The 15,702-nt window shown below is 47.2% G+C and overlaps 1 protein-coding gene across 1 annotated transcript in view; it reads left to right on the top strand.

The window, feature by feature from the left end:
- The window catches only part of ANKRD31 (ankyrin repeat domain 31), a 70,269-nt gene that overhangs the window by 28,695 nt on the left and 25,872 nt on the right, over positions 1-15,702 (top strand). Inside the window, exon 3 of the mRNA XM_029619094.1 lies at positions 1,439-1,535. Coding sequence (XP_029474954.1) covers positions 1,439-1,535 — 97 coding nt within the window. The remainder of the gene's footprint in view (positions 1-1,438; positions 1,536-15,702) is intronic.

Genomic DNA, 15,702 nt, shown 5'->3' with positions numbered 1-15,702 from the left:
GATCCACCTACAAACACTCTTCTACAGGAGAGTGCCCTCTCCAAGCACTCCACTGGTAACAGACTGCCAACTCCTCTCTCCTTGAGGAGTAGACCATAACAGATTGCTAACTCCTCCTTCTACAGGAGCTGAGCACAAAAGATTGCTAACTCCTCCTCCAACAGGAGTCTCCAGCAACAGATTCATTACACCATCCAGTTACGCACAGTTCCGTCGATCCTCCCCAAGGTGGTGTCTCACTTCCATCTCAACCAAACCATCTCGCTACCATTGCCAGGTGAGCCTAAGAATTCGGAAGATGCTCGAAATCTACACCATCTCAACGTCGGCAGACTCCTAGTCTGATACCTGGAAAGGTCGGAATCCATACAAAAGACGGACCATCTATTCGTCCTTCATAGCGGGAAGAAGCAAGGGGAAGCGGCCTCACGAGCAACCATAGCCCGCTAGATCAAAGAAGTCATCAAGGCGGCCTACATAGAAGCAGGCAAGCCACCGCCTTTACAAGTCAAGGCCCATTCTACTAGAGTCCAGGCAGTGTCCTGGGCGGAAACCAAGATGCTCTCACCCACAGAGATCTGCAGAGCGGCGACATGGTCCTCCATCCACACCTTCTCTAGGTTTTATCGCCTGGATGTTCAGGCTCAGGAGGACACAGCATTTGCAAGGGCAGTACTAAGTGAGTCACAGGCAGCATCCCACCCAGTTCGGGAGTAGCTTTCATACATCCCATTGGTCCTGAGTCCATCTGCTACACGCTAGGAAATGGAGAAATTATTTACCTGATAATTTTGTTTCCTTAGTGTAGACAGATGGACTCAGCATCCTACCCATGGCTGCCGTTACTCATGGAATTCTCGGGGGACATCCCCGGGAGCAAGTGATTCATGGGTAGGCCATGCTTTCCTTCATCTAGGACACCCATCCTACCGGGTGTCAACATTTCTCGGTTGAGGGCACTGGCGGTCTCCAGCTATAGCCAATTCAACCAGTTCAAATTAATTAAGTTAACCAACTTATAAAATTAATCAAATTATTCAAATTATTCAGTCATATATATATCCACAATGCTTTTCGAGGAGAATACTGAAGAGCTGCACTTCCTGCAGGGGTATATGTACTAGGGCTGACGTCAGATTGAAATCTGATCCGTCTCCAACTGCTATCAGGAGTACACTATACCCATTGGTCCTGAGTCCATCTGTCTACACTTAGGAAAACGAAATTATCAGGTAAGTAATTTCTCCAGTTTAAGCATCTAAACTTTTTGAAATCAGCCATTCTGGGTATTGTCATTTTCTGACACATGCATGATTTTTCAAGTTGCTAAAGAGTTATAGGAGAGAGGAAGCATACTCTTGATACCTGAAATGCTTATTATTCTATGAGTTTTTTAAGAAGAAAGGCTTACTATCACTTATGTGTGTATGTGGAACAGGTGACATATTTAGGAAAAGAGCTGTCAAAGTATGTCGTCGAGGAAGCAGTTGTTACTCAGGAATCAGCATTACCATCTCAACAAAAGCAGTTTGAAGGTATGTATAGATTCATGCCCACACCTTGCTTAGTAGATGCCATTTCAAGTTGCATTGTTCATAAATAACTTTGAAGTCTTTGCCATTCTATTTCAAGTTATCAGAACAATATAATGAATATAAGTTCTTAGGGAGCAGAGAATAATCTGACCCACAACTGCAAATTCAAGAGCACAGTAGGTCAGTGTGCTCTGCTCCTCTCCTAAAAGAAAAATCAGCACTTTAGCAATAATATTTTTCCCTGAAACCAAGCTCAAAAGTTAGTGTAAAACCAATGCAACTGATAAAAACTGTAAAAACGTCTTATCTGCAGTTGTCCTAACTTAGTGGCTGGCTCGATGGAGAATCAGTAAAGATATTTGAGAATTAGATGCCTTTTTTTATCTACAAATTAAAGTATAATATGGGCTAATCAGTTCCACCATACCAAAGTTTCAATGTAGGTTTCAAGCCCAGTTTTCAAGAATCTACCTAAGTTACCAAATGTGTGCTTAAGTGAGCCCATATATTTTATAAACATTGTGGTAGGAACTGAACAATTTATAAAATACTGCATGTCTCTGCCCTGTGTGTTTTAGTTCATGCATATATTTTTAATGCAGGAAAATGCATACTTTACCCTTTTATAAATGTGCATGTAATAACCTAGAATTAAATGCAGGCAGGTTCTTTATAAAGATTCAATATACTCCGCTTATGAAAATACTTGTGTGCTTCCATACAAAAACACCCAAAAAGTTCTCAGAAAAAACCCCAGCATATATAGAACATTTAACCCCACTCACAGACTTTCCTATACTTAATTTACATGATAATTTTTAACTACATACTAATGTTTAAAGGGACAGTCTAATGTAAAAAAAACGGACATTATTGGTCAGAGAAAAAACACTTATAATCATAGTCCCTGCTTTCTACTATTTCTTCAGTGCTCTACTAACTCATCATATCATCAAAAAGGAACTTTCCTGTATAAAAGATTGCACCTGTCACATCTGTGTTTTGTCTTCTGCCTCAGGAGTGTAGTTTGTAACATTTAAAGAACTGGAGCAAAATGGAGACGTCCCTTCACCAACTCGCAAGTCTCCTAGGGCAAAATGCCAAAGTTTAAACGGATAACTCCTTCCTCAAATCCATGACATCAATCATATGAGCTATCAGATTAAAGTATATGAGTCCAATTCTTTATTTAAGCTCGAAGGCTGCGTTATATTCAAATTAAAAAACCATTGTTGTTCCTTAAAATATAACTGTCTAATTAACATCAACCCTCTGCCAATGAGGCTGTATCATGAGCCATTCTATAATAATCCAGTGCATCTATTCAGAATCATGTCGGTTTTTTCAAATAATGTCTCTTTAAAAGTGCTTCCATCTTTTGTTCTTAATGCAACTACTATGTTCAGTAAGTCATACTTTAATCTCTTTCTTTGTACATCCAATATATAATAGAGGACTTGGGCATGTTATAATTTATATGCCATAATTAGATATACAAGTGGTCTGTTGCTTTACCACATACTTCCCTGTATGGTTTGTTTACAAAATCCACAATTTCCACATTCATAATGTCCCAAAAGACCCACCTCCTCTTCAGAGTACATTTCCATTGATAATGTTGAACTCACCACAATGTCCTTAATATTTCTAGCTCTAGAATAAGCTATGCATGGTAATTCTCTAAACACATTGTGAAAAGAAAAAAATGCCAATGTCTCAACGGCATCTGATGAATCTGATGGCTTTATCTGTGAATTGCATCACACGATTCAATCATTCATGCTTTCAGCACATCTTTGACAGAAGCTGTACTGGAGATTGCTGGGAGCGGGTAAGTTTGGACCCCGCTCCCAGCAGGGATTTTTTTTATTCTGGGTGCTTTGGGAAGCTTATTTAGATAACAGAGGGGTGGGGGTGGATCAGCAGAGGACCATGGATCATTTCTGAAATATAGGAGGGGATGTGGGGTGGAGGGTCCAAGGGGCATCAGTGAAATTTGGTGGGGAGGGGGGAAGGAAATTGGTCCACAGGCCACTTCATTTTTTATGGACATTCACAGTACTACTTCTCCAGCTATCTTTGAAGATTTCCGGATAAGTAGCAAGTTCTCCAGCCATACAAGGCCAGATAACCTAAAAACCTAAATGGCTTGCACAAGATAGGCAATACCAATTTACCAGTGGCCCAAGGGCTCACTACCCTTACTTTGTGACAAAAGAAGTTGTGACTGGAGGAGATGTTATGGTATATGACTGTGGTTACATGTTGGGTTGTAAAATGCTGTTGTACTGACAGCATTATAATTATCATCTTAAATGTATGGTCCACAAGAGGTTTGTGTGGGGAAGGGGTGTGTCTGGTCTCTCATCAAGGAGCCATTTTCATCACTTACGAGACCCCTAGGTAGAATTCTAGGTGGGAGAGACTGCCTGGATTTCATCTTGGATGCTGCTGTAGAGTGTGACAATATTGTAGAAAAGTGAAAACTGAATTTTCCTGTTAAATGAAATTGGAATGTATACTATTTTGAAGAGCACCAGATGACATTCATTTAGGTGAATTTACATGATTTGTATTGTGACAATGTGAAGGAGTGGTTGATGTTATGTATGAGAGTGTTCCCTTTCAGAGGAGTCCAGTGGAGGGAGTGTTTCACCCAATATAAAAGAAGTGGTTAAGATTTTGGTGGGAAATTGAGTTTCAAGATGGAGCAAGAGTGGGAAGAAGCCATCCAGGGACTGGGTTAAGCCTGGGGTGGCCTCTCATTTGAGAGAGCCCTGCAGGGGTTTTTCCCCTCAAGGGTAAAGGCCTAAGGCATGAGATGTTTCTCCTTAAGGAGAGACAACCTGGGGACCTGACTTAGGTCCTAGAACTAGTAAGGAAAGCTTGCAGTCAATGGGAAGAGTTTAGAATGGAGAGCCTCAGAAGAATGAGGGAACTTCCTAATTATCAATTGGATGGGAGCTGGAAAAAAAGATTCTGGAGTGAACACAGTTTCCTGATCCTGAAGACAGATATTATATAGCGAGTAGTGAGAACTGGAAATGAGAGACTGGCACTTGACTCACTTAGGTGTCAGACCCACTCACATTTTATGTGCCCTGTCCAGATGGGAGTTACACAAACATATATATAAACAAGTCAAATAAAGCAAAACAGTTCACTTACCAAAATAAAACAGCAGCCTTGAATCTTGGATCCTAGTGCTAAGAAAACCAATACGACCTAACCTGGGCCGGTGCAAGGGTATTGGGTGCCCTAGGCAACCCTTACGCTGCCCCCCCCCCAACCCACCCACCCAGTCACGCCTCCTCCCCCACTCACGCCCCCCCCCACCTGTTTTGGCGCTGACGGTGTGCCCTGAGAAGCACACAATCTATTTCTCTTTGCCGCAAGCGAGATAGGCCCCACTTGCGGCACCACGTGGCTGCTCTTCGGCACCCCCTACGGCTCAGTGCTCTAGGCGACCGCTGAAGTTCACCTAATGGACGCGCCTGCCCTGGACCTAACTGAAACGCAATTATTAAAAGCCTGGCTAAACAGCCAAGACTTCACAAGTTCCCTGAATTTCAAGTAGTTTAATTGTGAGTAATATCAAAGGGGCAAGCATTCCACAAAACAGTCTTGAAAACTGAAGGAAATGAAGCACATCACCTTTATTCTCACAGGCAAGCAGGATGTTAGTCCTCACATGTGGGTGACATCATCTGATGGAGCCAATCACGGAATACTTTTGTCAAAATTTCTAGAACTTTGACTGGCACCTACTGGGCATACCCAGCATGGCAATAACCCTGCATCCAGCAGGGGTCTCCCTTCAGTCTCTTTTTTTCCGCTCAGCTAATAGCCACACGGATTTTTGGAGCTCTTCACAGTTCCTGACTGAAAATATTTCCTCAGGAAATTATTTTCAAACTTGTAAAAGTTTATACCCCCTGGGGGTCTCACTTCTTCGCCGAATACCGAGTCGTACAGTAAGTTTACCACCGTTTTTCGGTCGGTTCCCGGCGGGGACCTCAGGCCTTGCCAGCGCCAACCATGGCCGGCCTAAATTTTGAGACGGCCATGATGGCGACGGGTTTTCGTCAGTGCCCTGACTGTTCGAGGACTATGTCAATCACAGTCCCTCATTTAGTCTGTGTTTTATGCCTCGGACCGTCACACAACGTGGAGACATGTACCAGTTGTGCCCAAGTGACCCCGAAGGGTCGTAAGGCATGGTTGGAAGAGATGGCACTTTTATTCCATCGCTTGTCACCGCAGGTACCATCGACTTAATCCTCGCCGAAGCATCGACGTCGCTCAGAGGCCGAAGACACCCGATCGCTGTCCCAGTCCTCGGCGTCTACATCATCGATGCTGGAATTGAGGAAAGTGGACCGTCGAGAGAAGCACAGACATAAATATCGAAGGCCGGTGCCCTCCACTTCTGCGACGTCGGTGGAGCCATCGACAGAACAGTCGATGAAAAAGACTCGAGCTGAGGAACGTCCAGTGCCCTCGAAGCTGGATGCACCGAGGTGTCCCGCGCCTTCGGTGGAAGGGGCTACCGAGACTCCACCGGGATCAGTGGACCCTCTGGTACTGCCCGTAGTGCCTCCCACTCCAGACCTGGGGCTCACCACCCCAGCGCTCCGAGAGGAATTGCACCAGATGGTGCAAGAGGCTGTGGTCCAGGCGATCCAAAGCTTTCCGCGACCACTGACGCCAGCACCGGTGCCTCGGCTGGAACCGACACCAATGCCTCCGGTGCTGCTGATTGTCCTGGATAAACTGGATCTGCTCATCGGTGCCCTACCATGGGCACCGAGAAAATCACCGATAATTCCATCAACGCCCATCCCGCTTTCATCGGGAGAGGAGGATACATTGCCGGAGTCGGTTCCGGGGCCATCGGAAGTACCACCATCAAGGCCACCGACGAAATCCCCGGTGTCATAGATTCCCCGATGTCCGGTGCAGATGCCGGATCTTGAGTTCCTGATGCCAAGACCAGGTCCCTCGATGCCAGCACAGATACCTGTCCAACCTCGACCTCCCGCTGGAGAAGTTCCAGGTTTTCCACTTGGACCACCGAGGGATGCAGGGGATCAGCCCTATGATCCCTGGACGGATGATTCCACGGATACCCAGGACTCCACAGAAGTTCCGTCAGAGCCATCTCCTCCAGACGAAAGGCGTAAGTCTCCACCAGAAGACCTCTCCTTTATTAGTTTTATAAAGGAGATGGCGGAGACCATTCCCTTCCAACTGCAGATTGAGGAAGATTCTAGGCACAAAATGCTAGAAGTCCTGCAATTCCTGGATCCCCCTAAGGAAATTATGTCCGTCCCAGTTCATGAAGTGCTGCAAGACCTGATGCAACGCAACTGGGAACATCCTGGGTTGGTTCCTCCCGTAAACCGTAAGACGGACGCTATCTACCTGGTCCAGCCTTCCCCGGGATTCCAGAAGACACAGCTAGCTCATCAGTCGGTGGTGGTGGAGACTGCCCAAAAGAAGGCCAGGCGTCCAAAACCCCATTCTTCAGCACCACCTGAGAAGGAGCAGAAATTCCTTGACGCTTTAGGACGCAAGATATTTCACGGGGCCATGCTTATCTCGCGCATTGCGTCATATCAATTATATATGACCCACTACACCTGTAACCTGTTTAAACAGCTACAGGAATTTGGAGAATCCCTTCCTGACCAGCTTCAAGACCAGCTGAATACCATCATAAAGAAGGGATTCGAAGCGGGAAAATATGAGGTCCGCTCGGCATACGATGTCTTCGACACGGCCTCCCGTTTATCTGCGGCTGGTATCAGCACCCACTGCTGGGCTTGGTTAAAATCCTCTGATTTCCTTCCTGAAGTGCAGGATCATTTGGCTGACCTCCCTTGCACAGGGGATAACCTGTTTGGCGATAAAATCCAGGAGATGGTGGCCCAGGTGAAGGACCATAGTGAAACGCTTCGTCAGCTCTCAGCAGCCCAGGCGGATCTTTCCACTCCATCCAAACGCTCCTTCCAACTCGACACTAAACGGATGACTTACAAGACCAGTAAATATTATCCACCGGTGTCTCGAGGTCGCCTGTCCCGGCCTTTCCAGAAGTCCACAACGCGCCAGCCTCGAGCTCAGAAAGCTCAAGCTCTGTCTTGACCCACTCCTACAGCGGGATTTTGACTCCAGACTTCAGAGCAAAGACCATCCTCCATTGCCCAATCTACCTGTGGGCGGGCGCTTATGCTACTTCTCCACCAAGTGGCTAACCATCACCACAGACTGCTGGGTGCAAGCAGTTGTCGCTCACTGCTACCATCTAAATTTCCTTTCCATCGGATACTCCACCTCGGCCGGGGTGGCCCTCTTTCGACCGCTGTCTTCAACTGCAGCAAGAGGTATCGTCCCTGCTGCAAGCAAATGCCATAGAACCGGTTCCTCTTGTCCAAAGAGGACACGGATTCTACTCCCAATACTTTTTAATCCCAAAAAAAGACGGGAGGAATTTGCCCAATATTAGACCTAAGGGCCTTAAACTTCTTCAGAAAGAGAAATTTCAGATGGTAACCCTGGGCTCTTTGCTTCCACTTCAACAAGGGGATTGGCTTTGCTCTCTTGACCTAAAAGATGTGTACATGCACATTGCAATTACCCCGTCTCACAGAAAATACCTCCACTTCCTTGTTGGGAACCAACATTTCCAATACAAGGTCCTCTCATTCGGCCTAGCGTCAGCCCCTCGGGTGTTCACGAAGTGCCTAGCAGTAGTAACTGCATACTTAAGAAGACTGGGCATTCATGTCTATCCTTACCTGGATGGCTGGTTACTGAGAACTCAGTCATCGGAAGGAGTTCTGCACTCCCTCCACCTTACAATGCAACTACTACTCCCATTGGGATTTCTGATCAATTATCAGAAATCTCACCTGACCCTGTCTCAGTTCCTCTCCTTTATAGGAGCGGATCTCGACACGATCCAAGCAATGAGCTTTTCTTCCCAGGGACTGAGCTCACACACTGGCGTCGTTGGCATGGAACATATGATGTCGTCAAACCATGACGGCTCGTCAACTACTAGTCTTATTTAGGCTGCCTGTATACCGCAGAATCACCTCTGTTGTTGTGCCTGTTGCACGTCTTTGGGTGTTTTCAGTACATGCGCGGGCATCCTCAGTTATTCACCCACATGTGAGGGCTACCATCCTGCTTGTCCTGTGAGAAAGCACAGTTGCTTACCTGTAACAGGTGTTCTCACAGGACAGCAGGATGTTAGTCCTCACGAAACTCACCCGCCACCCCGCGGAGTTGGGTACGCTTGTGATTTATTATGTTATTTTTCGCACACTCTTTTTTGCTATACATAAGACTGAAGGGAGACCCCTGTTGGATGCAGGTTTATTGCTATGCTGAGCATGCCCAGTAGGTGCCACTCAAAGTTCTAGAAACTTTGACAAAAGTATTCCGTGATTGGCTCCATCAGATGATGTCACCTACATGTGAGGACTAACATCCTGCTGTCCTGTGAGAACACCTGTTACAGGTAAGCAACTGTGCTTTCTCACAGGACAAGCAGTATGGTAGCCCTCACATATTGGTGACATCATTGGATGGAGCCTGGCCCGGAACTTTGATCTCAAAGATTCTAGAACTTTCAAACATGCCCTACTGAGCATGTTCAGCTGTAGTTATCACCCTGACTCCTAGGCAGAGTCCCTCAGTCTCTTTTTTTTCCTGCGGAGCCTTGTGATCACGGGAGCCGTGTGTGTCACAGTATTCAGCTTTGCTCTCTCCTCACAGTTTTTGTAATGTGATTTTTTTCTAAAGATACAGTTGATTTTATTTCCTTATGATATTTTTATTTTCTTTTTACCTTTTCCTCTTCGTTCCACTCTCCCAGCCGCATGGAGGGCCTTAGTCCAGAGCCCGGTGCAAGAGTATTAGGCGCCCTAGGCGAACCTTCTGCCTTGTACCTGCCCCCACCACCCCTGGTCCAGGCTCCAGCTCCGACCTCATTCACTCAGACAGCCCCTTCTCTTACACAGACAAATTCTTCGTCTCATTCACACACGCACCCTTATATAGGCTCCCTCCCTCTCTCTCACTAACACCATTGCTCTTTTGTACACACGCAGTCCCTCTCACTCACACACACAAACAGAGGTGCTGCTCGCAGCCTGCCAAATGTCTGCTTTTCTTGGCCGCAAGCAAGATGGGTGCTGCTCGCAGCCTGCCGAGTCTCTACTCCTTTCAGCCATGAGTGGGATGGTTCCATTCGCGACCAACATGGCTGTTCTTTGCTGCCCCCTAATGGCTAGCACCCTAGGCAACAGTCTAGTTTGCCTATTTGGGATGTGCCTGTTACGCGTGCCATATGCGGCAGACCCGCGGCACAGCCCCCTCACTTTTCTACAGTGAATCAAGCCTCTGGTTCCCCCTCGCTGGTGGTGGTGGGCCGTCAGCTTTGTCCTCGGGCCTTCCATGGTGCCTCCAGCTCTGTCACAGTCCCCGGCATTCCCGGTCCTACTTCCACTTCTCATCGGGCCTCTCCACGTGGCCTGCGGAGAGACACTGCGACTCATGCCTCGCCCCTCCCTAGGTGCGCGCATCATTGATTCTTAAGTAGGGACTGCGGCGGGAACCTAGCCGTGGCCCCAGATGATGACATCAACCTAACTACAGTATTTAAGCTCAGGCTCCGCTCCCTAGCATCACCTTTGCAACAGGTCTCCTCGCTGGTCGAGTACTCGTTGCTTCCTAGAGATTTATCTCATCCCTGCGTTCCTGTTCCTCGTTGTTCCTGGGTCCTGTCTCTTCGTTCCTACCCTGTTTCGTCCGACTACACATTGCCTATCTCCAGACCTAGACCTCTGCTTTGTCCGACTACACATTGCCTATCTCCAGACCCAGACCTCTGCCTTGCTTGCCACTGCCTTCGTATTGCCGCCAGCCCTGACTCAAGCCTACCATTGGACGCCTTACTCCCTGGACGTGGTTTCTTCAGGCTTCTGTCTGCTTTTGCTCGAGCGCCCCCCGTCTGCCTTTGTTCCATTGGCGCCCGAGTTTCCAGACATTACCCAGTCCAGAGTAAGACTGTACTATCTCTCACCTGCTGTCTCTGGGCTGAACCAACTCCTACTGCAACTACATACAGAGGCCCACCTAAGTCCTGCCGGCCCCGGCACCCAAAGGCTCAACCCGCGGGAAACGAGGGCTGGTATAGGTGAAGCTCCAGCGGCTGCTATCAGCCCACTCTGCCTGCCAATGGTGGGGACCCATAGGTCCTTACCTACAGGTTGCGTCAACTCCACCTCGGCCCAAGGGTCCACCTCTGACGCAACAGTGCCGGCTCTGCCTTAGTCACTGTACAGCCTGGCAGAGTCTAATTCTATCCCTCATTAAATAAATACTGCACCTGCAGTTTAATTTCTGTGGCTTTCCTTGTCTGTTTTTGTACCTTTGTCGGGTGCTGGCAAAACTGACAGAATGCAATTCTCAAGATCAAAATCGTAGAGCATATAGAAAGACATGATTTAATGGAACACAGTCAACACGGATTTACCCAAGGGAAGTCTTGCCTAACAAATCTGCTTCATTTTTTTGAAGGGGTAAATAAACATGTGGATAAAGGTGAACCGGTAAATATAGTGTATTTGGATTTTCAGAAGGTGTTTGACAAAGTCCCTCATGAGAGGCATCTACGAAACTAAAAAGTCATGGGATAGGAGGTGATGTCGTTTCGTGGATTACAAACTGGTTATTTATTTATTTAAGTCACTGCCAGCCGCCGCAGACCAGAACTATAAAGATCCTAGAGCAGGGGTCAGGAACCCATGGCTCGCGAGCCAGATATGGCTCTTTTGAGGGCTGCATCTGGCTCGCAGACAGTCGCCACACTTTCCCGCTGACCCAGCTGCTCCCCGGTCCTCCTCCGCCCGGGCTTAAAATGCTGTCAGCCCGGGCGGAACGCGGCAGGACAGCTGGAGTCAGCGGCACCGGCGTGCTCTCTTCTTCCCGCCCCCCCGCGGCCCGGAAGAGGAAGTGGAGAGTATCGGGTGCCTGCGCGGCAAGAAGAGGCCACGCTAGTGTGCTCGGCATCGGCCCGAAGAAAAGAAGACTGCAGCGCGGCTCGGAGGACAATGAAGAGCTTCAACGGCGGCCGATGGGACTCCGCCTCCGCGAGGGCTGAAAATGAAGAGGTAGGCGTTGGGAGGAAGCTGCTGCTGCCGCGAGTTCCCGCTCATTCACTCTCTCTCTCCCCCACCCCCACCCCGGGAACTCGCGGCAGCAGCAGCCTCCTCCCAACGCCTACCTCTTCATTTTCAGCCCTCGCGGAGGCGGAGTCCCATCGGCCGCGGTTGAAGCTCTTCATTTTCCTCCGAGCCGCGCTGCAGTCTTCTTTTCTTCGGGCCGATGCCGAGCGCACTAGCGTGGCCTCTTCTTGCCGCGCAGGCACCCGATACTCTCCACTTCCTCTGTGATTGAAAACCTGTTTGTGTGAAAGAGTATGTGTGTATGATTGAGATCCTTTGTGTGTGAGAGAAATCATGTGTATGTATGATTAAGAGCCTGTGTTTAAATGAGAGAGAGAGACCATGTGTGTCTGTGTGTGATTGAGAGCTGATTTAGGTGAGGGAGCATGTGAGTATGTGATTGAGAGCCTGTGTGTAAATGAGAGAAAGAGAGGACATGTTTGTAAGCATGTGAATGAGAGTCTGTGTGTGAGAGAAAAAGACAGCATGTATTTATGTGATTGAAAGCCTGTGTGTGTGTGTAAGCGTGAAAAGATAGACAGCATGTGTGTAAATGTGTAATTAAGAGCCTGTATAAGTGAGAGAGAGAAAGCATGTGTATATGTGAGTACTGAGAGCATGTGTGTATAGGTGTGTCATTGAGAGCCAGTGTGAGAGATAGCGCTGGTATGTGACTGAGAGGAGAAATTTCCAAGCAAACCACCCCACCTCCTGCTAATTCAGAACAATCTCAGAACACCTGGATATCAAACGTTCCCAGGTATGCAGAGCAAAAAAATTTTTGTATTATTATTTTTCATTACTGGGTCTTTGTGTCTGCTATTTTGAAATATTTTGTTGGTATCTGGAAATGTTTTATATGCGTTTTTAATTATTGGATATTCCACTCATCAGCTGTTTCGAAATATGTTCTTTTTGTTAGTACAGTTTTACTGCTGATGATTTTATATTTCTTGATTTGTTTTATAAGGATGGGTGATGTTTCTTTTTTCCTTTGTTACACTGCATACAGAGACTCTGGCTTGTTGCAGTTTCCAATTCAGTTTTTTCTGCATGCTTCTTGTTATGCGTTTTGGTCTCTTTATTCTATGTTAGGTGAGGGACAGCACGTGATTCAGGTGAGGTTTTCTGCTGGCGTGTAGTTTCTATGTAGGACTCTATAGTATCCTGACTTGGTCTGTTTTCCTAATAGGAGATGTATTGGTGTCTTAAGGCCTGGTGTAATATTTTCAGAGACTTATTGTACTTTAAAAGTGTGATCTTACATAAAATGCACACATTTACTTATATTTAGTTTTAAACATATTGTATGGCTCTCATGGAATTACATTTTAAAATATGTGGCGTTTATCGCTCTCTCAGCCAAAAAGGTTCCTGACCCCTGTCCTAGAGGATACCCACTCACAGTCTTCAGCCCCTGGGGAGAGAAAATCTTACTCTCTGTGCAAGGATAGGAATTTTGGCCATCTTTGGAAAGGGATTTCCTGACCAGCTTAAGGGTTACCCTGCCCACCGGGACTGCCATTTCACCTGATCCAAGAGGGTGGAAGGATCCCTTGCCTTCTTGAAAGATTCCTGCACAAATAGAGGTGAATACAGTAACCAAGCAGAGAAAAGACTGTGGTGCTGGAAGTCATATTTATTGTGCCATCTGCAACTATTTAATCAGTAAAGACTTTAATTTCGGTGCATCCAGTGCATTTATTTGGGCAATCAGCTATCGCAGAGAAGAGAAATTACCCCTCTCCCAGGGATAACCAGAAGGAAGTTAGTCACCCTTGGATTGGGCCCTGAAAGTAAATCTCTCCCCCCCCCCCCCACCAAAAAGGATCCACGCTCTGAGAAAAAGGGACACAGAGAAGAGCTGGTCAGGATTCCTGTCCCAAAGAACTTATTATTTCTTTTATGGTCTCACCCATGCAGGACAGGCACACAGGGGTGGGTTTACATAAGGAGAGCATCGGGGGGAGACTCTCGCTGAAAAAAAAAAATTAAGCTGCTGCAGGGCCTAGTGTTGGTTGCAGTGGCTGCACAGGCATGGGGCCCCTGTGACCAACACCAACCATGTGATTGGTTGGATCAGCCCACTGGGACTGATAGGCTGATCCGCCCCTGGGCCCACCCTTTAATCTGGCTCTGCTCTCAACAGCACAACAATTTCCTCAGCAAGGGGAATTCCTTCCTTGCCAAAACCCAGCTCAGTTTATCAGGAAGAAATTAATCGCTTGCTACAATTCAGAAGCTAGGATAAATTATAAGACTTCCAAGGCATGCTGTTCTCTCTAGAGTTGTCCCCAGTATAGTTTTACATTTACTCCTGCAATGCAAAAATATGCCTCTCCGGGTTTCTACACCAGATAGTTCCAAACATATCTATCAGGCTCTAAATCAGACAAAAAAAAGTCAAGCAAAAACTCACTGCAAGTCTCACCCTTTTTACCACTAGATGTCACCCTATGACATCACTTAGGCTTAAAGGTAGAAATACCATTTTATATTATCCAGCATTGATGATAATTAAAAGCTATTGCTTTACATGTGTAGAGGTTAAATGAACATGTAGGTAGTAGTTAAGTACAGACTATATTGATCTAATGATCACAGGTTTGAGATTAGGGCCACAACAAGACGTAAGCAAAGGGCCCTGGGAATTGGAATCCTGGAAAAAGAATGAGCTGAGACAGAGGCCTCATATCTCTTAACGGTAAGACAGAAAGAACCAATGAGGGGGCTGCTAAGATATTTATTCCCAGACTTCAGATAGCATTTATATTCCCAGAGACAAGCAGGAAAGGGGTAATTGGTGTTTTATCCTAGCAGGTAGATTAGGAAGAAGATTTGCTGGTAATTTAGCTTGCCCAGTCAATTTGTACACAGTCTAATTCAGTGGTTATCAACAGGTGTGTCATGAGGTCCTAGGAGATGTGTTGCAGGGCCAGCAGATGGCTGCCTCCTTATCAGCCCGGGTGGGAGTTGGTTGACTTCTCTTATTTTGGACTCGATGTGAGGTTACTCTCACTTCCTTCTCTTCTTTCTGGCCCACTGGGAGGCTGCTTCCTCTTTCACCCAGATCAGAGCGAGACATTGCTAGCTCCTGCTGTTCTGGGCCTAATGGGACCCAAACGTTATCTTCCCCTGCTGAGTCTGGGAGTGATGCTGCTGCTGCTCTCTTCACCCTGTGGGGGGTGGGGGAAAGGTTGGGGATGCTGGGAAGATGAAGGTGGAACAGAGAAGGAGTGTGGGAGCTGCTGAGCAGGAAGGGATGGGAAACAGGAGTTCAGGGTAGCTGGGCAGGCAGGGAGATGGGATGAAGGAGGTAGGGAGAGTCAAGCAAGGGAGAGAGGGAGCACAGGAAAGAGGATGTGGGGGGTCAGGAATGCTGGGCAGGGATATGAGTGCGAGCAGATGATTGAAAGGGAGTAACTGGGAAAAGTGAAGGATGATAGAGGTATGGAAGGGGAGTGACAGGGTGCAAGAGCCATAATGTGTCAGTTTTGGGGAAAGCGCATTTCTTCTCTTTGTATTTTGCTTAGTGTAGGAGGATATTGTCGTGGGGTAACTCTGAAGTCACTCCCAGATCCCTCGTCCGGCTCCAAGTGGTCCTCAACTATGACTCTTTTTCTTCCTGGTAGCCTCCGCTGTTAGTCCTAGCAGCTTCTTGGTGTTGGCCCAGCCTGGCCTCAGGCTTCCTGGCCTCTGTACAACAGGTCCTTAAACCCTGGGACAGCTTGGCTCACAGGCCCGCCAAGTTTCCCCCAGGTAAAACACAAAGCAACAGTGCAGAATCAGAACGTAACAGTTTCTCTTATAAAGTTCTTTTACTAACAGTCTGTGGTAGGACTGAGGAACTCCCTTTTGGCACAAAGCTACAAATTCAGGCTTTTCCAGCCAGATAACTGCCTTGCTTGGGAATAGCACAACTCGCCCCA

This window comes from Rhinatrema bivittatum, chromosome 1 (assembly GCF_901001135.1).
Source record: "Rhinatrema bivittatum chromosome 1, aRhiBiv1.1, whole genome shotgun sequence".
Lineage (NCBI taxonomy): Eukaryota > Metazoa > Chordata > Amphibia > Gymnophiona > Rhinatrematidae > Rhinatrema > Rhinatrema bivittatum.
This window is presented reverse-complemented; position numbering and strand designations above follow the sequence as displayed.